The sequence below is a fragment of the Scatophagus argus genome, chromosome 10 (assembly GCF_020382885.2).
Source record: "Scatophagus argus isolate fScaArg1 chromosome 10, fScaArg1.pri, whole genome shotgun sequence".
In the NCBI taxonomy this organism is placed as follows: domain Eukaryota; kingdom Metazoa; phylum Chordata; class Actinopteri; family Scatophagidae; genus Scatophagus; species Scatophagus argus.
The window spans coordinates 1,368,410-1,396,084 of NC_058502.1; the positions used below are offsets into that span (position 1 = coordinate 1,368,410).

The 27,675-nt window shown below is 42.5% G+C and overlaps 2 protein-coding genes and 1 long non-coding RNA gene across 4 annotated transcripts; 1 reads left to right on the forward strand and 2 right to left on the reverse strand.

Moving 5' to 3' along the window:
* Nucleotides 1-1,794: 1,794 nt before the first annotated feature.
* LOC124066034 (high-affinity choline transporter 1-like) lies at nucleotides 1,795-11,338 on the reverse strand. Its single transcript, XM_046402090.1, has 8 exons — nucleotides 11,123-11,338; nucleotides 8,095-8,211; nucleotides 7,289-7,444; nucleotides 6,944-7,092; nucleotides 6,676-6,819; nucleotides 6,233-6,386; nucleotides 3,829-4,046; nucleotides 1,795-3,277 (listed from the first exon to the last, which is right to left on the reverse strand). Exons 1-8 carry the CDS (start codon nucleotides 11,304-11,306, stop codon nucleotides 2,729-2,731), a joined length of 1,671 nt encoding a protein of 556 aa, XP_046258046.1. The 5' UTR covers nucleotides 11,307-11,338; the 3' UTR covers nucleotides 1,795-2,728.
* On the forward strand, nucleotides 11,130-14,990 carry LOC124066036. Of its 2 annotated transcripts, XR_006844534.1 has the most exons (3): nucleotides 11,130-11,261; nucleotides 12,123-12,246; nucleotides 12,398-14,990. It is a non-coding gene; the product is annotated as an uncharacterized LOC124066036 (long non-coding RNA). The 2 variants fall into 2 exon arrangements; XR_006844533.1 differs by having other exon boundaries at nucleotides 12,123-14,990.
* Nucleotides 14,991-19,438: 4,448 nt separating this feature from the next.
* On the reverse strand, nucleotides 19,439-25,893 carry LOC124066035 (high-affinity choline transporter 1-like). The gene is made up of 7 exons (XM_046402091.1): nucleotides 25,677-25,893; nucleotides 23,734-23,850; nucleotides 22,928-23,083; nucleotides 22,583-22,731; nucleotides 22,315-22,458; nucleotides 21,872-22,025; nucleotides 19,439-19,774 (listed from the first exon to the last, which is right to left on the reverse strand). Exons 1-7 carry the CDS (start codon nucleotides 25,858-25,860, stop codon nucleotides 19,533-19,535), a joined length of 1,146 nt encoding a protein of 381 aa, XP_046258047.1. The 5' UTR covers nucleotides 25,861-25,893; the 3' UTR covers nucleotides 19,439-19,532.
* Between the last annotated feature and the right edge of the window lie 1,782 nt (nucleotides 25,894-27,675).

Here is a 27,675-nt window from a genome sequence, read left to right on the forward strand (position 1 = left end):
ACAGTCTTTTTACTGGTCTCCTAACAAGCACTAACACTGAGAGACAAAACTCACAGCTCGGCTGACAACCAGCAGACAACCAAGAGGAGGCAGCATTTAATCACCGTCAGCTGCATATGAAAGATGCTTTAAGATAAAATAGTTTAGGGTTGTTGTAATAACAGGTGTGCTTGGTTATGATGGTCGGTCGCAGACATGTGATCACATGAACCACTTAAAACTAGTTCTGATCTGATGAGACACTGCTTCAGTCGGGATACTGGTTTCAGATCAGTGTGAGGACTGTCACGCACAGGATCAGTGTCCCAGGAAGAGAACCAACGGGCTTTAAGATCCCATCAGCATTCAGGTACGAGGGCGCCAAAACTGATTTTACACTCTCTTTTAATCCTTTTTCCTGCTCTTCTCACAGCTGCAGACGTTCATTCATCATTCATTCTTTTATAGATGAGCGCAGATTGATTTACTGCTGTAGTCACATTAGACTTTCATGTTATTGTGTGGATTTAAAAGTATCTGCTGCTTGGTGAGTAGCTTTTACTTTTTCAGGCTTCTTCGTGTTTATTGGCTTTTTGTTTCACTTTGCTACTTAATTTCGACTGGACTACAGATGGTAAACACTGCTGCTAACTTGTGTATACATGCTGTAAAGCCACAGTTTTCACATGTAAACTGTTGTGATAGCAAACATTATGGTTTTCCTGTAACATAACGTGCACAATCCTGACCCGCACTGCGCTATTCTGCAGTGCATTTTCATTTTGTAAGAGACCTGAAGATAAACTGCTCCAGGGAAATGTTTCAGGGCTCTGCTGGGAAATTGTTGCTCCTCAATACTTTCTGTTGCCAGGAACAGTTTCACTTTCTCATACTTGTAACATCTTGTGTATCATTAAGAATTTCTGGCTACACCTTAGCATCTCAGACATAGTTGCTAGACTAGCACGGGGCACTCATATACTGCCATCCAGTCCACCCTCACCTCCTCCATCAGCAGCTGGCTGGAGGGATTGCCTTGAGGACTGTCGACTTGAGGACTGAGGAACTGTTGATAGGGCCACTCGCCATCCTCCATTTGGGAGGATATGTACCCTTGAAGGCGTTGCCTATGTCCAGTGCCTTCCAGTCTGGTGAGGAGCAGTCTGAGACATTACATTACATTGCATTGCATTTATGAAGGGCTCCTGTAGCTCAGTCTGTGGGGACTTAGCTTGGGAGTTCAGCATGGATCAGTCAGTGCAAAGTGTGGACTGGTAACTTGAGAGGTACAGGCTCATCCTTAAAAAGCCGAGCTTCTTGGGAGACCTCACAATGTGGTGGCTCCATCACTCTACACCTCTTATGTGTAAAATATCAATGAAGTGATGATACTGAATTTACTCCATAAGAATTGATAAGGTAGTCCCTCTTGTTAATGGACCCTAAGTGTAAGAAAAATGCACACAACCCTCTCTGCACCTTTGGAGAAGAATAAGAAGAATATGTTTTTGACCCACAACGTTCTGATCGGCAGATGGAAGGTTAGATCAGATAGTACTGGAGTATTGCAGGGGCTGTGAGTTTCAATCAGCAGCTCGTCCCCTGTTCTGAGGTTGTCTATATCTATATCTAATCTGAATTCAAACTCCAGCTCAAGTTTCTTCTGTCAAATACTCACTCAGGCTCAGTCCAGCTGCTATTACTTTTCCATACTTGACATGGAAAGGGTCCAGCATGGTCACACAGTTTCTTTCTCTCAGTGGCTTGGCGAACACCACGCCAGCTTCATGTAAAGGAAACAGTCATGTGAACAAGTTTTCTTTCTTTCTTCTTTTTTAATCAATAATCACTGCCATATTGTGGTGTTAGTGTCAGCGGTAGCATAAGTTCATTCCTGGATATTAACCCAGGTACTTTACATTAAACACTCATTGAAGGAGCATAGCATAGTTTTGCATATCACATCAAGTGAGTGTTGCTGCAGCCCTACAAGCTGTGGGCCTCACTGGCTCCTCTTTAAATGGGTGAAGAAAAGCTGTTTTTGGATGCTGATTGTCCTGGGGAGGACTGGACCTGTACTCACAGAATCTGAAGTGAAAGTGAGTGAGTAATTTAGTTGCCTATTCATTTTGGAAGATCGCCAGCCAGTGGCAGAGCCAATGGTTTGCTTGTTGTCAGTACAATGGAATACAAATTCCCTCTGAGTGGAGACCTTGTGAGCAGTAAAGAACGTGACCTTGAAGAAGCAGTAAGGGAAGCTGGGGCATAGAACACTTTGAGCTGAAACAGCACAGATAAGAAGTGATGAAACATTTATTTTATAAGGACTGTTGTGTTTGAAAAATTATAAATGACTTTTCCACGTACAGATTTCAATTAAGCATGAAAACGGAGTCGCTGCACCGCATTTCCACCCATAATGCTGCTGTTAAGAGCAGCATGCCTATGTCAGCATACTCCACTCTCCGAATGCAAACAACAGTCAGTTATCCCTCTTTTTATTGTAATTTTTTAAATAAAAAGACCATTTCTACTGTTTTCCCTCAGAACCCAGAAAACCTGATGTGTATATACAATGAACCATGGAATGCAGAAGTCATTCAGAAAGAGAAAAATCCTGAATCCTTTATCTGTTCCCTCTCCCTCCTGCCTCTCGGTGCAGATCCGTTTTCTCTCTATAATGAAGCTGAGTAACCGCTGGTCTACATTACAGATCAAGAAAACAGATGCTGCTGTACACACAGGAACACTAGCACTTTGTGCTCATCATTGGTTGTGCCACCTCACTCTGAGAGTCGTTTCTGTCCAACTTGTCATCCTCATTATGTTCAACTGGTCTCAGTGGTGGCGTTGAATGCTGGGCTTTCACTTTGAACACATCCCACCTCTCAGGAAGCAGGCCTTTGTTGAAGAGTACAGAAGCCAGGTAGGAGAACAACAAGATTGCAGCAAAGGCAGACAGCATGGAGATGGTCTTAACTGGGGAGTACTGGACATAAACACTGTCCTCCAGAGTGCATCCTGGGAAGTGTATGACTGGTGCTATCCCGAGTGATGAGTCTCCGCTCAGCAGTCTTAATACCACTCCCACCAGAAAACCCATTACAGCCCCGTAACCGTTGGAGATGTTGAAGAAGAGGACGCAGGTCAGTTGAGGGAAGACGATGGCGTAGGCCACTTCAGCACCAATTAACCAGAACATTACCACACTATTTTTCAGGCTGGTGAGTGATGTACCAACCACGCCGACTACCACCACAGAAGCACGGATCACCCACTGAATTTCTCTGTCCGATGCCTGAAGAAGAAACAAGAGCCACACATAACACACAAATTGCAAAGGACTGAGACTCTCCTGCTTTCCAGTATACCTCCTAATAAATTTGTTCATTCTTCTAGCTCATTTTGTCACCAGAAGATGGAGGTCTTCATGGTCTGCCTGGACCCATAAGGGTTTGGACCACCAGTCAGGGTGGGTCAACTTGTTCTATTACCAAAGATCCCAGGTCTGTTTAACATAACAGAATAGGTCTGTGTGAGTGCACCTGTGGCCACAAGGTGACACCACCTGCCCTGCCACCACCTGCTCAAGAGGGTCAGGGAGCAGAGGTCAGAATCACTTCAGAGAGCATAGATGACAGCAAATTAGCTGTGCTAATGTTACCAACCACTGCAGTGACTCAAAGAGTTAAAATGACCTGGATGACTGAGAATCTCCACAGACACTGCAGTGACTGAACAATCTTTATTATACTTCAAAAGGCCAAACAATGTGTTTTGCTAGATGCAACAAAACTGCCAAGCTGACCCTAAGCAACTTGAATTTTATGGACAGGTGGAGATCTCTACCTGAGGCCTCATGATGTTCTTGTATATGTTGGAGCTGAAGACAGAAGCTGCAGAGAGCAAAGCAGAGTCAACTGACGACATCACAGCAGCGGCCACACATCCAATGCCGACAATGGACATGAAGGCTGGGGTGAGGTACTCCAGGGCGATCGGCAGAGCCAGTGCTGCTTCCCCACGATCATACGGGGATGGAGAACCGTATGCTGTCAGGTTCCAGTCTGAGGCATGGACACAAAAGAAGGAAGAAGCATGTGATCTATTTGAGTGAGTTTAAACAGAGCCTACAGGATATAAGTTGCAAACTAAGCACTGTGTGCCAAGATATAAGGAGCACAGAGATCATTTCCTGGACCCCTGAACATTTGGCCTCCAGTCTGGTGAATGGAATCTAAGGAAATTCTCCTGAATAAACAGACTGTTGAATGAATAGACTATTAATCATACATTTGTCAAAAGAAGAGTGGTGTGGTGCAATGCTAAATAACATTTCACATCAGGTGTATCACCACCAAATTCTATACATTCTGATGAGCAAAGAATGAATCCTACTGACTTGATCAATCCCATGATTTTCATACTGTTTCATCTAGTTTAACTCATCCAAAACTTTTCTGTATGTAAGACTGTAATCCATGGCTTCAACACTGGAGCAGCCTGCATCTGCTCCCAAATCCTTTGCACTGAAGCTTCATTACATCCAAGTGTACACAGTGCACTGTGTTTTGCACAGACGATTGTTGCTGACACGCAACGCATTTCGCTGTGGATATGACTTAACAAAGTGATGGTGTGGAATGCAAAATGAGAGAAAAGGAGACAAAATAGTGAGAGGTGTGAAACAACAAACAGTGAGGAGAATTCCCTCAGAAACCTGAGCAGCACACCTGAGCAGTGCCACAGGCTGATTGTCTCCATGCCACACAGCATTAATGCACTAATTCATGTAAAAGGAGGCCCAACCAAGTACTGAGTCCATAGAAATGATGGCACTTTTTAGACGCCTGATATTTCTGCTCAAAATATCCTTTTCTTTGAATTGATGTTGTGTAATATTCTAATTTTCTGAGACACTGGATTTTGGGTTTTCGTTATTTTTAAGCCTTAATCATCAAAATCTAAAGAAATAAAGGCTTGAAATATTTCACTCTATGTGACATGAGTGACATAAAAAAACTTTTCTAATTTTTTGAGATGTACTTATAAGTCCGTCTGTCTGGCCAGCAGGAGGAGCTAGTGACGGTCTATTTAGCTCTGTGCCACATGGTATTTGAGAGATCATCTGCTCTGCTGGTTCGCTACTGCAGGCAGTTAAGGAGTGAGAATGTTCTCGGTGTGCTACTCTAGATTGCCCCTAGGTGTGAGCATGAGAGTGTGTGGTGGTCTGTCTTTGTGCGTCAGCCCTGTACCTCAAGTACCTCACAATATGTTGCTTTCATCTAGCTCTGCTTAGTAACCTGGATGCAGATGTATTTCTCCTTGCCCAGGGATGATTCATTGCCTGGTGGGGAACCAGGTCAGTCAGATCAGTGAAGGAGCTGAACTTCAGCAAAGTCTGACAGTTCAGCAGATATCCTTCAAATTCATCCTCCCAGCAGTCACACATTTCAGAGAGATGTGGGAGCAGGAGTTCTGTTATATGAAGATGGCCATGCAGGTAGCAGTGGGAACCCAACAGAAGATGTCCTTCTTACACTGAAGTGGAAAGAATACTTGATACAAAATGGCTTGGCTTGTCCTCTAATATTGTTCCATCAGTAAGGCTCTTAAGCTGCACACCAGTGTAGATGGATGCATCATCCATCCATTTTCTATACCGCTTATCCGTCAGGGTCGCAGGGGAGCTGGAGCCTATCTCAGCTGACTACGGGCGAGAGGCGGGGTTCACCCTGGACTGGTCGCCAGTCAATCGCAGAGCCAATACACAAAGACAAACAACCACACACTCTCACACTCACACCTCGGGGCAATGTAGAGCAGCCAATTAACCTAATGTGCATGTTTTTGGTATTGTGGGAGGAAGCCGGAGTACCCGGAGAAAACCCACGCAGGCACAGGGAGAACATGCAAACTCCACACAGAAGGGCCCAGACCGCATATCAGCAGCAATCAAAGTAAATGATAAAACTTATGTGCAGCCTGTTGAGAAACAGGTTCAGCTCAGAAGACCTAACAGGAAAAGAGAGAATTCCCAGGAGCACATAATAGCTGAAGCTGTGAAAAATGTAAATCTCTTATACTGCGGTCAGTGTGGCCAGTAGGGGGAGCTGCAGGCTGTGACGCTGTGAAACACACACCCTTCTCAATATATAATGATTAATGTTAATGTTAACTCATTCAGATGTTTACATGATCGAAATTTAGACATCAGTTTTCAGTTTACTCATAATGTGGATGCTGTTATTACCTGTGGATGCAGCAGCTGCCCCAAGCAGTATAGGAGGGATCCCACATACAACCAAGAGGAGAGCAGCAGCACAGCAGGTGAGCTTTGCTGTGGCTAAGGAAGATGCTGACAAAGTCCTCTGGTGGATGCACTGATATCCCAGGCTCCCCAGGGCCTTAAGGGTAGAACGGTTAGTTGGTTATTTTAATCACTAGTGAGTCATTCTTTTAGAGTAAATACTACTAAAACGTCTGTCTGCTCTTAGCCCTGAAGGACCCTTTGAGATTAAAGAAAGCTCTCTTAAACTTTGCATCCTAATTTCATATTGACAATTACACACATATTGTTTCACTTTGAAGCTCATGCGTATAAACTGTCCGATTCTTTACGATGAAAAACAGTCCACGATTTAAATGGGACTAGAGTGAATTGTATTGATAGATGACGTGTTGTTGCTTCCTTACAAAGAATAAGAAATCATCCATCATTATCCAGGTCCTATTCAGCTCCAGTTTACCAATCCAGGGTGCATGTAAGGTGTTGTTCAACAGCGTCTGGCTAATGTCCAAGGAGTGGGGATTCATCAGGACAAAGGGAACACAGAGCCACTGCAGAGACAAATAAGACTTTCAGTGAGAAACACATGCCAATGTCAAAGGCGTCTTTTGGACTTTTTGAGACCTTCAAACAAGAAGCCCGACACTATGAAAACCAAAAGTATAACAGACTGACCAAGCTGATGAATATGAGGACAAGCTGTATCACATCTGTGTAGGCCACAGAGTAGAGACCCCCCAGCAGTGTGTAGATAATGGCGATGGCAGCAGAGATCCAGATGCACACAGCGAAGGGCAAATGCAGGACCACACTCATGATTCCTCCTGTCAAACACATTCAGTCAGTGAAATTTTAGAACCAACCTTTGTGTGAATGAAGGTTCATATTCATTGCAGTAAGACATGTTGAATTTGTCAGAACACTGAATTTACCCATCAGATAAAGACATTGCAAACACACAGTTACAATAATACAAATACATGTACACATGCAACCAACGTGAATACGTGTGTCACGTACCTAAACCAATTAATGTCGTTGGCACCCAGATCAAATCAATGAAAAGTGAAGCCAGGCTCAGTCCAGCTGCTATTACTTTTCCATACTTGACATGGAAAGGGTCCAGCATGGTCACACAGTTTCTTTCTCTCAGTGGCTTGGCGAACACCACGCCAGCTTCATGTAAAGGAAACAGTCATGTGAGGGGAGGGGAAAAAGATCACATACAGAAGTAATCACATGCAGATGCAATCTTTAAATTTTGCACTCTTATGGATTAAATTGTCTTAGATTTAAAGACTAAAAGTGTAAATGTTTCAAATTTTTGATCACTGAAGTCATCCTGCTGCCTCTTCTGTCTATGCATTTGAGTTCTATCCCTGTTGCCCTGCAAAATCAGCCATGACAGAAACACATTACAGCCTGCACGGAACAGTTTGACTCTTAAGTTCATAATGCAATAATATAATTAAAACAATACAATCATCTGAAACAAATAAGTTTCAGATGACTTCTGTTTGATTTTTAAATAATTCCCCCACTTTCTCCTGTTTAAGGCCCTTTGAAAATCTACCACAAAGGTGTGAAGATTCATGTTCTTTTTAGTACAGCTTCCATATAGGAGGTCTTCAGCATTTAGTGGCTGATTGTATTACGTAAGTATGCAGTTTGGTCATCTGAAGGGAAGCGAATATCTGCTGACTGAGAACACATTATGTCTGCTGATGTAATTAGGTTTTTGTAATTACTTTAATTGTCAGGCCATATTTTTATCGTTGCACATACAGACGTACAGTATCCTGTCAGGTGTCATTTTAAAGTCTTACCAATAATAAAAGATGAGCTGTATGCCAATTCCATTATGATTGTCCAGGTTAGTCCCATGGAGGGCGTGTACACCACCTCAACGGTACCAACAATGAATCCCCCGCCAACCCACGTCGCTGCAGGATGGATTACCACAAGGCAAGTGAAAACAGTGGACAAACAGCAGCTATTTGGACAGAGGACAACATGTTGGCTGATAAGGCCTCATCATTAATAAACTTTCTGTGGGATTATGGCATGATGATGTGAGCACACTATGTTATCAGAGATTTTTGTTGGCCAAATGAATGATTCCAAGAAAACTGTCACCCAAAAGGAAATAAAATTAGTCACTCCAGGGTGTTTTTTCACACATTTGAATAGATCAGCCTGATACAATACCCAACTGTTTTTGTTTTCCTGTATCTGAAAGAGACATCTGTGTCATATCAGCTGATCACACCTGTTGCCTGCAGATGGCCGAAGGGACTTTGTCAAAGCGATAACATATTACACAATTCTCTCCGATCAAGTCGACTCTGCTGCTTTTCCGTGCCTCCCACTGAAGAAATCAGTGTGCCAAATCCACCGCAGGAACACCCAGCAGACCTGCCAGCTTCAGCCAAGGATTACGCTGAAGCCAGAAGAGCAGACTTCTAAAGCAAACTCCAATCACCTCGGGGAAATGCAATGCAAGAGGCCCACTGCTTTTTCTCCTCTTTCTCTTCTCCTTCACTAACCCACCTGCACACATTTCAGACATTAACATCCAGTGTAGAGATCACATGGTAGCATAACGAAATGAGTTTGCGTGCTCCACATCCTTGTTGGGCGTGTGTTATACCATGGTGTTCCATTAGTTTTTCCACTCTCTATATTGACACTTCTCAGTGAAAACCAGTTTGAGACTGCCTTTCCAGTTTGTTAATTGGTCCCTGGCAACAGGGTGGTGCTCGTAATTAGCAGTATTTGTCAATAATTTCATGACTGCCTGACTGACACTGACTGACTTCAGCACGTGTAGAACGTGCATCATTGTCACAGACAGGTGATGTTCTCCCTGACACGTGCGTCACATGTTACTGCTGGATTCTTTGGATTCTTTGGGCCATGTGCTTTGATGGCCTGGAAGAGATAGATCCCTGTCGTCTGCTTGAAGATGGAGTCTCACGTCGTCAGCAGAGCATCCACCTTCACAGTCATCCATGGCCTCTGGTTGTCCGGTACTCTGCCACAGAGACACATGTGACTGGAAACAGACATGTCAGTCTGTTGGACTGCCGCCCTCTCTCTGTGCTTTTGCGATGTCTCCACCCCCGTCACTGGCACCAGCCAACACAGACATATGATCACCCTTCCGCTCTGAGTACATGCAGCTGACGATATTTCCTGAGAGTCACAGCACTACCTAATAGCAACAGAAAATAACCTGTTGTATACTTTACATTACTACATCTGGCAGGTTGACCAGAGCCACATCAAATTTGGTCCATAAAGTCTGGAGACCTTGTTGCCGGATCAGAGGGAAGGCCGTGTTGTTTCATCAGACACGCTTCCTGTGGCGGCACGGCAAATTTTGATGTTGCTGATGTTAGATGCCAAAAAACAGGAAATTGTTGTACCTGACATGTTCTTTGTCCAATCTGCCCTAAACTTCACATGTTTGACAGTGGTGGCCTGAAGTCATGTATATGTGAAAGTTCAGCCTCAGTCATAGCACCAGTTTCAAGCTCTCTCTTTGTGTGTTCTGATCCTAGCAGGTTGGATCAGCCTCAGATTTGGTAGGACAAACTCAAGAGATTGGTGATCCACTAAGATTATAAGCTTTTGTTAAACGCTGTTGCCATGGTGACGCAGTCTTTATCTGTGAAACAGGAAGTTGAGTTTGAGAGGGTAGGGATGTTCAAAACCGCATGAAACAGTTTTCCCAAGTGGAGAATAGTAATATTTGTATATATAGGTTTCTGTAATGGCTGTGGCAAAATGACATCATAGCACCCCCTACAAAATTTAAATAAAGGTACGCTTCACCTAGATGTACAAAATTTGGTAGGCACACAGAACTCCCTGAGACTTAAAGATTTCTCCTGGGAACAACAGAAACTTGGCCACCTTGAATTAACATTCAATTTTTTTATGGCCATTTACAGAGATCATATTTTCATGAACTTGTCCCTGGGATTAGTCCGATCAGCTTCAGACTTGGTGAGCTAATACGAAAGACCACGATGATGAAAACGTATCAAAGGGTTTTGCAGCATTTCAAAGGCGTGGCTGTGGTGATGTAGCGAAGTTTGATGTTTCACCATGAAACAAGAAATTGCTGAAACTCAAGTGTGGCTTTTCCAGTCTTTATCAAACTTCACATTATAGACAGAAGTTTAGTCCTGAAGACACTTAGATGCAAGTATTCAGTTATACTCAAATTAAATTTTTTTACTGTGTGCACTGTTTGCATCTAAATGACCAGATACACCTGGAAGGCAATCAGAAAAGTTTCGCCAGGAAACAGGACGTTTTTGTAACTTGTATATACGTTGTCTAGCTGCACCAAACTTCAGGTGCTGTGCCAATCTGAAAAAAGCACAGGCCAATATTCAGTCATGCTCATTATGCCCCCTGCTAGCAACAGGTCTGCCTCCAGCCCCAACATGCAGAGGTCTGCAAGGACTCACTCAATGCTACTTGCAGCTTTAATTGTTCATGAAATGTTTTGGCCCGTCTCTGGTTTCTTAGTTTAAAACACAAAGCAGAAGCAACAAACAACTTCAAGGTTAACCTTGTCTTGCTATCACCTGATAATAACCTGGTTTCACTCTTTAAACTCTCATATTTCCCAGCATGTGTATCATTCAGCTTTTGTGAGCTGCTAAGTAAGAGCTCTGTAGTGCACCTCTTGTTGCTCAAACTGTTTCGTGTTGCAGCCTAGTAACACCTATCTTATCTTAACTTTAATTATTCTTACAATTTCCTTAATAATCTTGACTTTTTGGAATTCACAGTCTTACAGTTTACATCATAGATGTTGTCAAGTCGTGCTCCCCTCACCTGTCATTGTGAAGATGCCCACCACCCAGTTAATGCTCCTGTTTCCCAGCAGGGCCATGTCCATTCCAGTGGCGGCACTTTTCTTCTGTTTCCTTTTGGACTTGAAAGAAGCCCAGATGCCAGTCCCCAGGACCAGCAGGTAGAAAAACACCATCACTATCACTCCTGGGATGTTGACAGTCATGATGGACTGGCTGATTTGGTAATGTTTCAGGGACTGACTGGCAGAGTGCTGGCAAAGAAGATCGACATTCCAGAAACAGGAAAATCAAAAGCAAGCTCCACCCTCAACAAAATGTTGAGTCTTCTGATAAAATAGCTGGATTCATGTTTAGCTGTCAAGTGTGAACATCTTATACATAACTGAGCCTTTTAAACAGTGAGCAAGATTTACTGCTTGACAGAAAGTGGCGGAAGTAACCAGATATTTGCTCTTAGTTATCTTGTGTCAACTGGACAGGAAACTTGACACGTAGATATCTGAGAAGTAGTGCTGCAAGACTAAAACAAGTACATTTGTCTGGGTACAAAGAAAAGATTATTTCTCAGTGTGCTTAAATTTAACCACAGTGCCATTGTCTTGAAATAAGGCTCTATATTTAGGAAGTATATCTTAAAACGAGTTCAGATATTGTGAAAACAACTACATTTGTCCATCCATCCATCCATTATCTACAACTGCTTATTCTTTGGAGGATCATGGGTGGCTGCAGATGATCCAAGTAGAAAATTGGTTGGAGACGTCCTAGACAGGTTGCTATGCAAATACCACACAGATGGTTTCAAACCCACATCCCTCTTCCTGTGTGGTGATTATGTAGCTGGAATTCGATTTTGAACGGAATCACTAAATTGAACGGAATTCTGCATGTGCAATGTCTGTAAAAACAAGAACTTCCCTCCAGGGATAAATAAAGGAATTCTGATTCTGATTCTGATTCTGATTTCTAAATAACCAATAATAGAACTCAGAGTTTTTTCTTCTTTCTTTCAAAAACAGAACCTTAGTGGTTTGGTCACTGCCAGCTCTACAAACGCCAGAGACATTGAGGACATTATAAAGATATCACAAACCAGAGATGGGGACTCAAGGTGGATTGACACTTTACATGACACTCGAAACGGTATGATGGTTTGAAATGATTATTATGTTATTTCATCATTTATTTCATTTTATTGATACACTAACATTAAGGAGATGTCTCGCAAGCTGCATGTCCTGACCTTCCTGGTTATGATTTGTAACTTGACTGACCTTACCTTCTGACGTGCCAGTGACCGGCTCAGTATTTTGGAGAAGAAGAGCGACTTTGGACAACCTTCAACAGGAGAGTTAAAAACATCCTGCACCCTTCAGATGGACTGACATAAAAGCTGGTTTTATGTTTACTTGACACACATACAGAAATTTTAAACTATGAGCAAGACTCAATGCTACAGTGGAGGTGATAGAGAAGAAATCAGGTGAGAACATTTGATGCACTTTTAGTGGAAAACTTCAGCTTCTTTGCTTCACCAAAGAAGCATGTTATAATAACCAGTCTTCTCAGCCTGTTTTATTTGAATTCATGCACCTAACCTGGTTTCCAAAATTACTGCTGGCTGCAAGTCAACAATTCACAGCTGCAAACTCATTGCCCGTGGGGCTGCAGCTTTCTTTGCCCTTTGCCTTCAGATGGCTGCATGGATTTAATGTAACTTCATTTACAGATCAGTATAGACTGATTTACTAAAGCTTCTGCTGTGACTGTTTCTGATTTAAATGTATCTACCGGTTGGAATGATTTGACTGATGGGCAACACACATTTCAGTATCAGAACAACACCAACCTCTTGAAGCATTGCTTACAGAGACTGAGTCACTACCACAACATTAGTGCTCAGAGTTGTTATCTTTTCATACTTCTTTCAAAAACAGAACTTTGTGTTTTTGTCAGTGGATGCCCTGCAAACTCCACACACTGGAAACGTTAAGTCACCAAACTTCAAGTCAGAGTCCAGTTTTGAGTTCCCAGTGTTTGAGTCAAGTCCAAGTCGAGTCCACTACTGCTCCGAGTCAAGTTCAATCCCAATTTGTCATTGTGTAATTATTATATAATATTGAACTTAACTTAGATAAATGACTAAATGACTAACTTAGATAAAAATCTGAAGACTTGTCTCCGATTTACAAGTTCGAATGCAGTTAATGCACAAGTCCAAGTCAACAGTGCTCAAGTCCAAGTCAAGTCACAAATCCTTAAATTAAGTACAAGTAGGTGAGGTAAACAGTGCAAATGGTCAGCAGGTGGATAATGACATGAGCACAGGTCAGTGCCTGTACTGAAGTAACTAAAGTGCAGAGCAGGATGTTAGTCAGTTGGTGTTCAGTAGTCCAACAGCAGAGGGGAAGAAGCTGTTCTTGTGGCTACTACCTTATTTGTCATCGGGGGAGTCGGCATCCAATGCAGTCATGTTAGAAAAACTTCCTGCATGGCCAGAAAGTCTGATTCGACTGAGCCGTTCAAAAATTTCTTCTAAATTGACTCTGTTGGCTCCCTGAGCCCCCTGATGATGCATAAGTTAGCAGCCACTGCTAATCCATGCAGTTTATGCTAGTTGTTGCAATGGTTTCTTGCTAGCAAGTACTTAGAACAAATGGAGTAAGTTTTAAGGACAATGAATTGCACAATTTAAAGCTTGAATTACCTTGGTTATGAGCAGTAATATTACATTACGTTTTTTTAATACCCCTATTAACTTTATTTATCCCAAAGATATGACATCACATACCAATCTAAATCTTTAGTTGCAAGTGAAACGCCATTTGTTATGTGTTTTATAGCAATAGGGATATTGTCTGCACCCTTAGTTGTGTGGACTCGGACTTGCAGGAACCAAGAGCACTTTGGAGTTGGGTTTCGCAGGTAAATTCTTGGTGATACTGACTCCAGTTACTCCAGGACTCGAGTAATTCAGATCAGTACACTGAGTGATTCAGAAGGAAGGAAGTGATTCATGTCTGTACATGGAGTCAGATTTGCCATGATATGAGCATCGGGGTGTGGAATGAAGATGTTGCATAACCTTCCTTGGCTTTTTCCACTCTCCCATTCTGCAGTACTTTTCCATTACAAACAAATACAACAGTTTTGCTTCATGTTTACAACATGTTAATTTGATCAGAGGTTTTGTTTACACCGCAGCAACTCATCTTTACTGGTGACAGTGTTGTGTATTTATTTGGACAGTACAGTATGTATTTAAGTATAGTATAAATAACAACAATTTGACGCAAATGACTCACATAAATAAAAAACTCATACACTCAAGCACATTAAATCAACATGAGCGGCATAAATATGTGTGCAGAGGTAATAAAGCACAAGGGGCCACAATAAAGATTGGACTGAACTGACAGTGACGAGTACAAAAAGTGGTTTGGCTGGATGAAGGGCTCCCTGATTGTTTTCAGGGTCAGCATGCTGGTTTTATATATATGACACAAATGACAAATGCTTGTCAAATCTTGAGCAATGATTTTTAATGCTGCTGCCACTACTGTAGTTCAGTAAGCTCTTTCTTGTCATTGGGTGAGCAGTCACCATACCACACTGTGACACGACAATCTGTGTCACAGCACTGTAAAAATCACACATCCCTTCCTCTGATACCTTAAACCTCCTGAGATGGTGCAGAAAGAACAATTGCTGTCATGGTTTCTGGACAGTAGGGTTTGCACTGACAGTCCATTTAAGAGAGGAAGAAACTATGGTCCCCAGGTATCTGTCTAATCATACTGAACCAAGCACTGAGACTCAATGTTAGTGTTGAGTGAGTACAGAAGAGGCAACACAGGCCTTAACTTTACTGGAAGTGGTATATTGGTGAAAAATTCTTTCAGATAAACGTGGACCTGTTTATGCCTGTCTTTATGGGTTTTTCATGCAGCGCTGCTGGAATTATATTATGAACGCTCCTGAAGAGATAGATTTTTGACAGAGTTTTGATAAGCCCATGGATTTACACTGGAGTTACTGGAGTAACCAATGGAGTTCCTGATAAAATCAGAGTTTAGAATTTAGCGGTTAGAATTTACAGCAGTAAAAGACATGAAACCAAACAAACAAACTGAATCAAACCAGATAGGTTTCATATCTATGCTACTATCACATTTATAACAACAATAAGTCTTAGTTCACAGCCAAACTTAGACATTTGTAGTTAGACCTGTATTTGACTCTTCAGATATATCTCTTTAAACCCAACTCCATAAACCTTAACTGTCTGGCTATCAACCAGAGTGCATGATAAAACAGTTTCCTTTGATAGGGTGTGTCTGTTATTGATGTTTTGAGCGTCACTAACGTGGCAGTAATTGTAAGGTACACCCTCTCTATTTAAATTGTGATTATATAGCAACTGCCAACAAAATAAAAGATGTAATGAAAATGTATTCATGTTGTGGAGCAATTCACTCCTAAAATCAATAACGTTTTCATAGTTCTATCTGCTTTTGAGAAAATACATGCGGTACTCAGCAGATTCCTGTATGTAATGAAGTCTAGTTTACTGCTTCAGCAAGTGGGCCAACGCTGCAGTAACAACCGAGACAATTAGTCCCTGTTGAGTCAGCTGGCCAACTGGAGGTAACGCTGATGCTTTCTTGGGACTGAGTAAATCCAACACATAGAAACAAAACCTGACTTGTTGAATCTGTCTTAATGTAAGATATTTGCTTTAAAAAATACTTGGACAGATTTAGCTACAACACATTCAAACCTCACATGTATTTTTTAAGCTAGTTGTGCTGAGTCGCTGACACAGCTGATAGATCAGAGTGTTGTGCTAACGTGAGGCATGAAGTTGGCAATTTTTGTTGTCTGGTGGGACTCATGTTTTATTTTTGTTTCTTTTTTTTTTAAAAAAAAAGATGTAATCATTTTCGATTTTCATATGTGACAGGCTTTTAAAAACATTTTCACTGCGGGCACAAAACTTTAGGTTATTTGCATAACCCCGGTTCTCTGATTAATATGCGTGAGATGTCTCACTATGGGATGCACGCCTTGCTGCAGATCTCAGAAGCAGCAATCTCATTACGCCAATCCTGACTGGCTGGTAAAACCTGTCCGTCCACCCCAGGTAGTACCATCTACCTTAAATAGTTCACGCGGACGGCAACACATTATTCAAGACAAGCACCTCTTCTCACTCGCCCAAGCAAGAAGGGTTGTCTGGTGAGACATCTCACTCATATTAATCAGAGAACCGGGGTTATGCAAATAACCTAAAGTTCTCTTTTATAACATTTCACTCGATGTCTCACTATGGGATATGGTTGCTCCCGTATTGCCAGACAAGCTTATCAAGTGTCCAAAAGTGACAGGCGAGGACCAACTCGCCGTAGCACAGATGTCCTGAACAGAAACTCCCCTGAATGAGGCCCAGGATGCGGCCAAGCCTCGAGTCGAATGTGCTCGCAGGCCCACAGGTGACTGCGTATGACTCGTATAAGCCAAAGCAATCTCCTCCGCCACCCAGTGGGACAGACGCTGCTTTGTGACAGGTTTCCCCTTATGAGGGTTAGCCCAGGCAGAGCGAAATATTATGAAAGAGAACTGTTTGTGGCACTGAAAAAGAGACACACACACCTACATCTGTATTAACAATCTAAGTTTACAAGAGTTAAAGAAGTTATCTTAAAAAGTCGAGTTAAAAGACAAGACTAACTAATTTAATCCTATGAATCACTGTGTAAAAAGATGTCAGAGAGCTTCTGCAAATGAGACAGTTCACATTACGAAACTGTTATATTAAAGGTCATAATCATTCTGTAGGCTAAATGTTACTGTATCAACTGCAAGAAGCGTCTTAATGGGACATCATGGTCTAATAAATAATGTCATGAATAAAAAAAAGGGAAAGCCCAGCACTCACCACCACTACCACGACAGCAAATGTCTCACTGTCCTCAGAGTTTGAGGACTACCATGTATTTTGTTTCACCTTTCACCAACACTTCAATACATGATGAAATGTGGTGAAAGGAACCAAAGGTGTCGTGTTTTAAGACTGTGCCACTACATCAAGGGTAAATTGAAGTTGAAGTTTGGTTCATGTTTCACCCACATTCATTCAGAAACACAATAAGCTGCTGACCATCTGGAAGCTCTGCTTTACTAGACCTGTCAGGGGTTTTTTCACTTTCTGAAAGAAACCCTGACACGAATTTGTAATTTCAAACTACAGCTGTGATTCATCAAATTTGTGATAAAACTATACATTTTATATATTTAATGTAAATCCAAACACTTTGAGCAATAAGGTAAAGTTATTTCTTGACTGACAGCTTGTTGGCGCTTGTATATCCCAAGATATATATATATCCCAGTGCCAGTCAGTCAGGGTATCTGAACTGGTTTCAAGTCAGTGTAATTCTTTAATACAAGTGTTGGCCACTGGATGGACACCTAAGACTACTAATTATCCACTGATACAGGATCAGTATGTTGTCATGAAATAGATTGGAAGGTTACTCTTTTATTATGGTATTAACTTGCAGTAGTTGAAGTAGATATGACATAAAAATAAGATGAACGCCTCCTACAGATGTTGTAAGTGAGTGGATCTGAATCCGCCATGTCACAGCAGACGTCCCTTAAGGGAAATGTTGAGTATAATGTATCAGTGTACAAGAACGATGTTGGAAGTGAGGACACAACTAATCCCATAGGTGGCAGTAGTATGGATGAGATACAGACAACACACATACAGGAGCACAATATAGCAGAGCTTTCACACAAAAAGATATAAACACACTTGCATCAGCGTTTATTATCATTCAGCAGTCACTGACACAGGAAGAGGAAAATCCGGCGACCCGAGAAGAAAAAACAAATTGAACAGCTGACAGTCTGAAGATGGAGAAATTAGTCCTTGAGTGTTTCCAGACGTTGCTGTGTTAAAAGGTCAGACTCTGCATGTGATAGCAGGGGATCACTGTTTTATCTGTGAAATCTATTGACTACAGCACCAAGGATAATTTTTGAAAATGGAGACAATCATCCAACCATCTGCACCTTTCCACTCAGATCTTGGACACATCAGTGACAAACAGAAGAAAAAGAAAAAGGAGAAGAAGATGAGCAGGAAAGAGAAACATTCCACTGTTTTCATATTCTGTTGCTCTTATAATAAATGTTGACTCAAAGCTGCCCAGTGGCAGCCATGACACTTTGTATTGTTTTGCTTTTACATAAAAGAAGAACTTATGTACATATACAACAAACCAACCAATATTTATTGTCTATGCTGCACATAAAAACACAGATGCTGCTGTACACACAGGAACACTAGCACTTTGTGCTCATCATTGGTTGTGACACCTCACTCTGAGAGTCGTTTCTGTCCAACTTGTCATCCTCATTATGTTCAACTGGTCTCAGTGGTGGCGTTGAATGCTGGGCTTTCACTTTGAACACATCCCACCTCTCAGGAAGCAGGCCTTTGTTGAAGAGTACAGAAGCTAGGTAGGAGAACAACAAGATTGCAGCAAAGGCAGACAGCATGGAGATGGTCTTAACTGGGGAGTACTGGACATAAACACTGTCCTCCAGAGTGCATCCTGGGAAGTGTATGACTGGTGCTATCCCGAATGATGAGTCTCCGCTCAGCAGTCTTAATACCACTCCCACCAGAAAACCCATTACAGCCCCGTAACCGTTGGAGATGTTGAAGAAGAGGACGCAGGTCAGTTGAGGGAAGACGATGGCGTAGGCCACTTCAGCACCAATTAACCAGAACATTACCACACTATTTTTCAGGCTGGTGAGTGATGTACCAACCACGCCGACTACCACCACAGAAGCACGGATCACCCACTGAATTTCTCTGTCCGATGCCTGAAGAAGAAACAAGAGCCACACATAACACACAAATTGCAAAGGACTGAGACTCTCCTGCTTTCCAGTATACCTCCTAATAAATTTGTTCATTCTTCTAGCTCATTTTGTCACCAGAAGATGGAGGTCTTCATGGTCTGCCTGGACCCATAAGGGTTTGGACCACCAGTCAGGGTGGGTCAACTTGTTCTATTACCAAAGATCCCAGGTCTGTTTAACATAACAGAATAGGTCTGTGTGAGTGCACCTGTGGCCACAAGGTGACACCACCTGCCCTGCCACCACCTGCTCAAGAGGGTCAGGGAGCAGAGGTCAGAATCACTTCAGAGAGCATAGATGACAGCAAATTAGCTGTGCTAATGTTACCAACCACTGCAGTGACTCAAAGAGTTAAAATGACCTGGATGACTGAGAATCTCCACAGACACTGCAGTGACTGAACAATCTTTATTATACTTCAAAAGGCCAAACAATGTGTTTTGCTAGATGCAACAAAACTGCCAAGCTGACCCTAAGCAACTTGAATTTTATGGACAGGTGGAGATCTCTACCTGAGGCCTCATGATGTTCTTGTATATGTTGGAGCTGAAGACAGAAGCTGCAGAGAGCAAAGCAGAGTCAACTGACGACATCACAGCAGCGGCCACACATCCAATGCCGACAATGGACATGAAGGCTGGGGTGAGGTACTCCAGGGCGATCGGCAGAGCCAGTGCTGCTTCCCCACGATCATACGGGGATGGAGAACCGTATGCTGTCAGGTTCCAGTCTGAGGCATGGACACAAAAGAAGGAAGAAGCATGTGATCTGTTTGAGTGAGTTTAAACAGAGCCTACAGGATATAAGTTGCAAACTAAGCACTGTGTGTCAAGATATAAGGAGCACAGAGATCATTTCCTGGACTCCTGAACATTTGGCCTCCAGTCTGGTGAATGGAATCTAACGAAATTCTCCTGAATAAACAGACTGTTGAATGAATAGACTATTAATCATACATTTGTCAAAAGAAAAGTGGTGTGGTGCAATGCTAAATAACATTTCACATCAGGTGTATCACCACCAAATTCTATATATTCTGATGAGCAAAGAATGAATCCTACTGACTTGATCAATCCCATGATTTTCATACTGTTTCATCTAGTTTAACCATCAATCCATCCATCCATCCATCCATCTTCTTCCGCTTCATCTAGAACTGGGTCATGGGGGCAGCAGCTTGAGCAGGGATGCCCAGACTTCCCTCTTCCCAGACACTTCCTCCAGCTCTTCCAGGTGGACCCCAAGGCGTTCCCAGGCCAGCCAAGTGACATAGTCCTGTCCTGGGTCTTCCTCAGGGTCTCCTTCTGGTGGGGCATGCCTGGAACACCTACCCAGGAAGGCATCCAGGCGTCCCCTCCTTGAACCACCACCTTAACATGGTGGAGGGGTTTGAGCACCTGAATGATCCTAGGGGCTATGTTGTAGGGGGCTTAATGCCCCTGGTAGGGTCTCCCAAGGCAAACAGGTTCTAGGTGACAGGTCAGACCCAGAGCGGTTCAGAAGCCTCTAATGAAAGACAAGACAACAAGGACATGTACGTCGCCCGGATTGGTGTTACCGGGGCCTCACCCTGGAGCCAGGCCTGGGGTTGGGGCTCGCAGGCAAGCGTCTGGTGGCTGGGTCTCTGACAAACTCTTCACCTCCAGAAATTCCATTTGCTGATGGCAGGAGCTACCAAGATTCGACAGTCTTCATCCTCTGGTTTGGCACCACCAACATCCCATTGAGCCTACTGTGCCAGTCATGGCTGATGCTTTTACAGCCACCATTCATTGTGGCCGGTGTAGACTGTTTTGGGGTGTGCACCATAAAAACTGGGTATTGTAACGAGAGACGCGAGTCATATTCAAGTACCTCACAATATGTTGCTTTCATCTAGCTCTGCTTAGTAACCTGGATGCAGATGTATTTCTCCTTGCCCAGGGATGATTCATTGCCTGGTGGGGAACCAGGTCAGTCAGATCAGTGAAGGAGCTGAACAGTTCAGCAGATATCCTTCAAATTCATCCTCCCAGCAGTCACACATTTCAGAGAGATGTGGGAGCAGGAGTTCTGTTATATGAAGATGGCCATGCAGGTAGCAGTGGGAACCCAACAGAAGATGTCCTTCTTACACTGAAGTGGAAAGAATACTTGATACAAAATGGCTTGGCTTGTCCTCTAATATTGTTCCATCAGTAAGGCTCTTAAGCTGCACACCAGTGTAGATGGATGCATCATCCATCCATTTTCTATACCGCTTATCCGTCAGGGTCGCAGGGGAGCTGGAGCCTATCTCAGCTGACTACGGGCGAGAGGCGGGGTTCACCCTGGACTGGTCGCCAGTCAATCGCAGAGCCAATACACAAAGACAAACAACCACACACTCTCACACTAACACCTCGGGGCAATTTAGAGTAGCCAATTAACCTAATGTGCATGTTTTTGGTATTGTGGGAGGAAGCCGGAGTACCCGGACAAAACCCACGCAGGCACAGGGAGAACATGCAAACTCCACACAGAAGGGCCCAGACCGCATATCAGCAGCAATCAAAGTAAATGATAAAACTTATGTGCAGCCTGTTGAGAAACAGGTTCAGCTCAGAAGACCTAACAGGAAAAGAGAGAATTCCCAGGAGCACATAATAGCTGAAGCTGTGAAAAATGTAAATCTCTTATACTGCGGTCAGTGTGGCCAGTAGGGGGAGCTGCAGGCTGTGACGCTGTGAAACCCACACCCTTCTCTATATATAATGATTAATGTTAATGTTAACTCATTCAGATGTTTACATGATCAAAATTTAGACATCAGTTTTCAGTTTACTCATAATGTGGATGCTGTTATTACCTGTGGATGCAGCAGCTGCCCCAAGCAGTATAGGAGGGATCCCACATACAACCAAGAGGAGAGCAGCAGCACAGCAGGTGAGCTTTGCTGTGGCTAAGGAAGATGCTGACAAAGTCCTCTGGTGGATGCACTGATATCCCAGGCTCCCCAGGGCCTTAAGGGTAGAACGGTTAGTTGGTTATTTTAATCACTAGTGAGTCATTCTTTTAGAGTAAATACTAGTAAAACGTCTGTCTGCTCTTAGCCCTGAAGGACCCTTTGAGATTAAAGAAAGCTCTCTTAAACTTTGCATCCTAATTTCATATTGACAATTACACACATATTGTTTCACTTTGAAGCTCATGCGTATAAACTGTCCGATTCTTTACGATGAAAAACAGTCCACGATTTAAATGGGACTAGAGTGAATTGTATTGATAGATGACGTGTTGTTGCTTCCTTACAAAGAATAAGAAATCATCCATCATTATCCAGGTCCTATTCAGCTCCAGTTTACCAATCCAGGGTGCATGTAAGGTGTTGTTCAACAGCGTCTGGCTAATGTCCAAGGAGTGGGGATTCATCAGGACAAAGGGAACACAGAGCCACTGCAGAGACAAATAAGACTTTCAGTGAGAAACACATGCCAATGTCAAAGGCGTCTTTTGGACTTTTTGAGACCTTCAAACAAGAAGCCCGACACTATGAAAACCAAAAGTATAACAGACTGACCAAGCTGATGAATATGAGGACAAGCTGTATCACATCTGTGTAGGCCACAGAGTAGAGACCCCCCAGCAGTGTGTAGATAATGGCGATGGCAGCAGAGATCCAGATGCACACAGCGAAGGGCAAATGCAGGACCACACTCATGATTCCTCCTGTCAAACACATTCAGTCAGTGAAATTTTAGAACCAACCTTTGTGTGAATGAAAGTTCATATTCATTGCAGTAAGACATGTTGAATTTGTCAGAACACTGAATTTACCCATCAGATAAAGACATTGCAAACACACAGTTACAATAATACAAATACATGTACACATGCAACCAACGTGAATACGTGTGTCACGTACCTAAACCAATTAATGTCGTTGGCACCCAGATCAAATCAATGAAAAGTGAAGCCAGGCTCAGTCCAGCTGCTATTACTTTTCCATACTTGACATGGAAAGGGTCCAGCATGGTCACACAGTTTCTTTCTCTCAGTGGCTTGGCGAACACCACGCCAGCTTCATGTAAAGGAAACAGTCATGTGAGGGGAGGGGAAAAAGATCACATACAGAAGTAATCACATGCAGATGCAATCTTTAAATTTTGCACTCTTATGGATTAAATTGTCTTAGATTTAAAGACTAAAAGTGTAAATGTTTCAAATTTTTGATCACTGAAGTCATCCTGCTGCCTCTTCTGTCTATGCATTTGAGTTCTATCCCTGTTGCCCTGCAAAATCAGCCATGACAGAAACACATTACAGCCTGCACGGAACAGTTTGACTCTTAAGTTCATAATGCAATAATATAATTAAAACAATACAATCATCTGAAACAAATAAGTTTCAGATGACTTCTGTTTGATTTTTAAATAATTCCCCCACTTTCTCCTGTTTAAGGCCCTTTGAAAATCTACCACAAAGGTGTGAAGATTCATGTTCTTTTTAGTACAGCTTCCATATAGGAGGTCTTCAGCATTTAGTGGCTGATTGTATTACGTAGGTATGCAGTTTGGTCATCTGAAGGGAAGCGAATATCTGCTGACTGAGAACACATTATGTCTGCTGATGTAATTAGGTTTTTGTAATTACTTTAATTGTCAGGCCATATTTTTATCGTTGCACATACAGACGTACAGTATCCTGTCAGGTGTCATTTTAAAGTCTTACCAATAATAAAAGATGAGCTGAATGCCAATTCCATTATGATTGTCCAGGTTAGTCCCATGGAGGGCGTGTACACCATCTCAACAGTGCCAACAATGAAAGCCCCTCCGACCCACGTCGCTGCAGGATGGATTACCACAAGGCAAGTGAAAACAGTGGAGAAACAGCAGCTATTTGGACAGAGGACAACACGTTGGCTGATAAGGCCTCATCATTAATAAACTTTCTGTGGGATTGTGGTGACGTATCAGCAGGGTTGGGTACACAATCAGAGACTGTTAGGAGTTATCACGGCAGTGACCTTTTGCTTTCCCTCATGTAAATATTGAGGTAAGCACTGGGATTCCCCTGTCATCTACCCTGTAAAAGTGTCAGTTTTTGCCACTTGGCAGAAACAAAAATAACAAATGCAATGTGAACTGATTCAATCACTGTTTGTCTGTCACGCTTTGTGTTTAAGTTATGCTTTATGTTTTATGTCGTCTTGTCATGTGTTTCCATGTATTAGTTTTTGTCATGTCCTGTTTTATTTTGAAAGTGTCACTTCCCTTATGTGTCTGTTTCGTGTAACTTGACTTTGGTTTATCTCGATTGCTTTCTCCTCCCTTAATGTGTTTCACCTGTCTCTCGCTATGTTGTCTATTTAGTCCACGTCTTCCTCATTGCTCTTTGTCAGGTTGTTGTTATGTCTCCATGTATCCAAGCCAGGATTGTCTTGTCTTGTCTTGTCATTTCATTGCTACAGCTTTTTGTACGTTTTGTTGATCCTGCAGCTACAGTAAGTGTGTGCCAGTTTTTTTTTGAGTTCTTTGTTTAAAAAAAATAAAAGAATGTTATTTGGACCTTGGCCTGCTTCCTTTTTTGATACTCTGCATCAGGATCCAGCTCTCTGCGTCAGCTGCGACGCCGCTTTGTGACATTGTCTTTGTTCTGACTGATTGCGCAACACTGAAATAAAGACGCAATAAGTAAGACTTCAGACTGTTCTTAGAAAATTAGAATAATCAGCAGGACTTAATCTAATTGTACTGGGCAACTCAGTGAAACTTTGTTTGTGAAATGCCTTTCTTGGGTTTCTTTCACCTCAAATGTAACCTACCTTGTTTTAACCATGTTGTGTCTGAGGCTTTGATGTGCTCTGCACTGTGAGTTCACCATTGCTGATTATGCTGTGCAGTCGTGACAAGCAAACTCAGCAAGCGTGAATCAAAGTTCATATTCAAGTTTGCCAATGATTCAACCTCAGCATTATTGGGAAAAAGAAGGTACAACTCTGATGGCCAATTCTATCAGACATTTGTTCCCTCAGCCTTTGAGTTTTTAAGCCACTTGTTGGAGACACGCACACACACAGTGTAGGTTTTCATGCCCAATGGGGACATTACATAGACTTACATTCATTTCCTGCAGACTTACTCAAACCAAAACCATAACTTCCCTAACCCTTACCTTAACCTGAACCTCAAACTCAACCTCACCTTAAACCAAGTCCTCACCCTTAAAGTTATTCATTTCCGCATGGGGACTTGTATTTTGTCCCCGTAAGGTATGTGAGTCCCCACATGTAGCTGTGCAAACAGGTTTTTGTCCCTATGAGATCATAAAAACACACACACAGACTTTAACAAAGAACTGATAGACTTTCTATTTACAGCTCACCTGACATCCCCTGTGGGTACATATGTATTATATTTATCTGTTGGGGAATTTATTTGTTTCTATTTGTTGCCGTGAAGTGTACTGGCTGCACACTGATTGTGTTGGCTGGATGATAAAGTCAGTCCAATTCAATAACCCACAACCACTTATTAAACTGTGTGGGTGGACTCAGGACACTGAGCCCTGCTTATGTCCTTATGCTGCAGTCTAGTGCAGAATTTGTTAATTAATTAATTTTTTGATTTATATTCAGAGACATGGTCATTTATTCTCAGAGCTCTCCTCACCTGTCATTGTGAAGATGCCCACCACCCAGTTAATGCTCCGGTTTCCCAGCAGGGCCATGTCCATTCCAGTGGCGGCACTTTTCTTCTGTTTCCGTTTGGACTTGAAAGAAGCCCAGATGCCAGTCCCCAGGACCAGCAGGTAGAAAAACACCATCACTATCACTCCTGGGATGTTGACAGTCATGATGGACTGGTAATGTCTGAGGGAATGATAGCCCAGCACCTCCGAAAAAAGGGTGTTCAGGAAACAGGAAAAACAAAATGTTACACTGATGCCCTCTGGTGCAATTAGCTGGTTTCATGTTTAGCTGCTTGGCAAACGTACTTTTGTCATGCAGACTTATTGCTTTTCACTTCAGATGTCTTTTGTTTTAAGATGCTGGTAAGCTATTGTTTTTACAGTTTTATTTTCACCCATAAGAGTAAATAATTTAGCCCAACGTAACCATTTTCATGCTGTGATATTTCATGGTAGATGAAGAATTTTGAACTGAAGCTAGATAACCTGAGGCTGGGTTCTGCGCAAGCACATTTTGGGGGAAAAAAACTCTGTTTTTCTGAGAAAAAGGCCTCTTTTTATGAGATAAAGTTCTGTTTTTTGAGATAAAGTTCTGAATTAACGCAATCCCACTACCCAGCACTCTCACCTGCGTGACGTAAGGATGCTGCTGTGCAACATCAGCCTGATGCAGCAGTGCTACATGCTCTGAAGCACAAAGGAGTCAGTACAGGTAAGCCAAGTTACGTGTTACATGCTGAACTGTGTCGGCAGAAACGTCAAAATAAAGGCAGCGACAGCCATCACAACCTGAATATACAGACAGGAAAAGGGCAGAATCTATGAATCTATCTATCTTTGTTGCACCAACTAATATAAAGAAATGTATAAAAGTGTGATTACTTTAAATATCTCAAACCTCCTTTCACATATTTAATATGAAATCTGAAATTTTTAATTGTGTTTAAAATAGATGTTTCATATATTGACTGTATATATACTTGATTATCATTTGGGGGAGTCAAACAAAGTATGTGAATGTTCTCATTCAAATCACCTGTAATGATAACTACTTAAACAGTACAGGATACTAGACTCAATGCAGTAAGAATATCTCAGGTGATACTGGAAGGTACAGCCTAAAAACCGTATTGTGGTCAGTAGTGTTTGTTTCCATTCACATTTCTGTTTGTTATTGTTTACTGTTGACTGTTTAGAAGGAAGTTTCACCTTGTCCTTAGGAGTCCTCAGGACTAACCTCGACAAAACTGCATGCAGCAAAGGGGACAGTAAAGTTAGATGAAGAAGAAGAAGAAAGTGACATATTTTGTCATTGGAGGGAACTCACTCCAACGAAATTCGTGCTCTGCATTTAACCCACCCAATCAACCCACAGAAAGGCGTGTCTGCTTTACAGTGCAACAGTTACAAGCAAAAATAACCAAGATGACCAGAAACATCCAGCACAATGCAGGCCATGATGCAGTGAAATGTGCCCATAGCCGTGTTTGCTGAGAGGCTTGAAGCTAGCTACCTGGGGTCCGTTTCATGAAGCAGGTTATGTGGAAACTCTGAGTATGTTAAGCCTGAAATCAGCGAAACCCTGAGTTAAGCGTTTCAAGAAGCGAGGTAAGTTAACCCTGAGATCGAGGTAAGTTCAGGAGTAAGTTAAGCCCGTTTCATAAAGCGAGCTAACTCACACTCAGAGTCTGTTACCGCGGTAACTTAGTCTGTGAACGTTACCTGGTCGGGAGCAGGTTTTATCCCAGAAAGCCCGAGTTTGTCTCTGACTCCTCCCCTTTACGGAACATAAGCCTGAACCGTTTCCTTATTCACCGAGTCTCCGTCGAACCTGCTAAGTTTACGGAAATCGAGTGTCTGTTTCTGGACGAGCCCGTAGACGAAGAAGCAATACTGATTCACACAGAAATGTGATTGCGTCGGGCGAGGATTTTCCGAGCACGTCTGGGTCATTTTTCATCCTGTTCCGACTTTTTATAT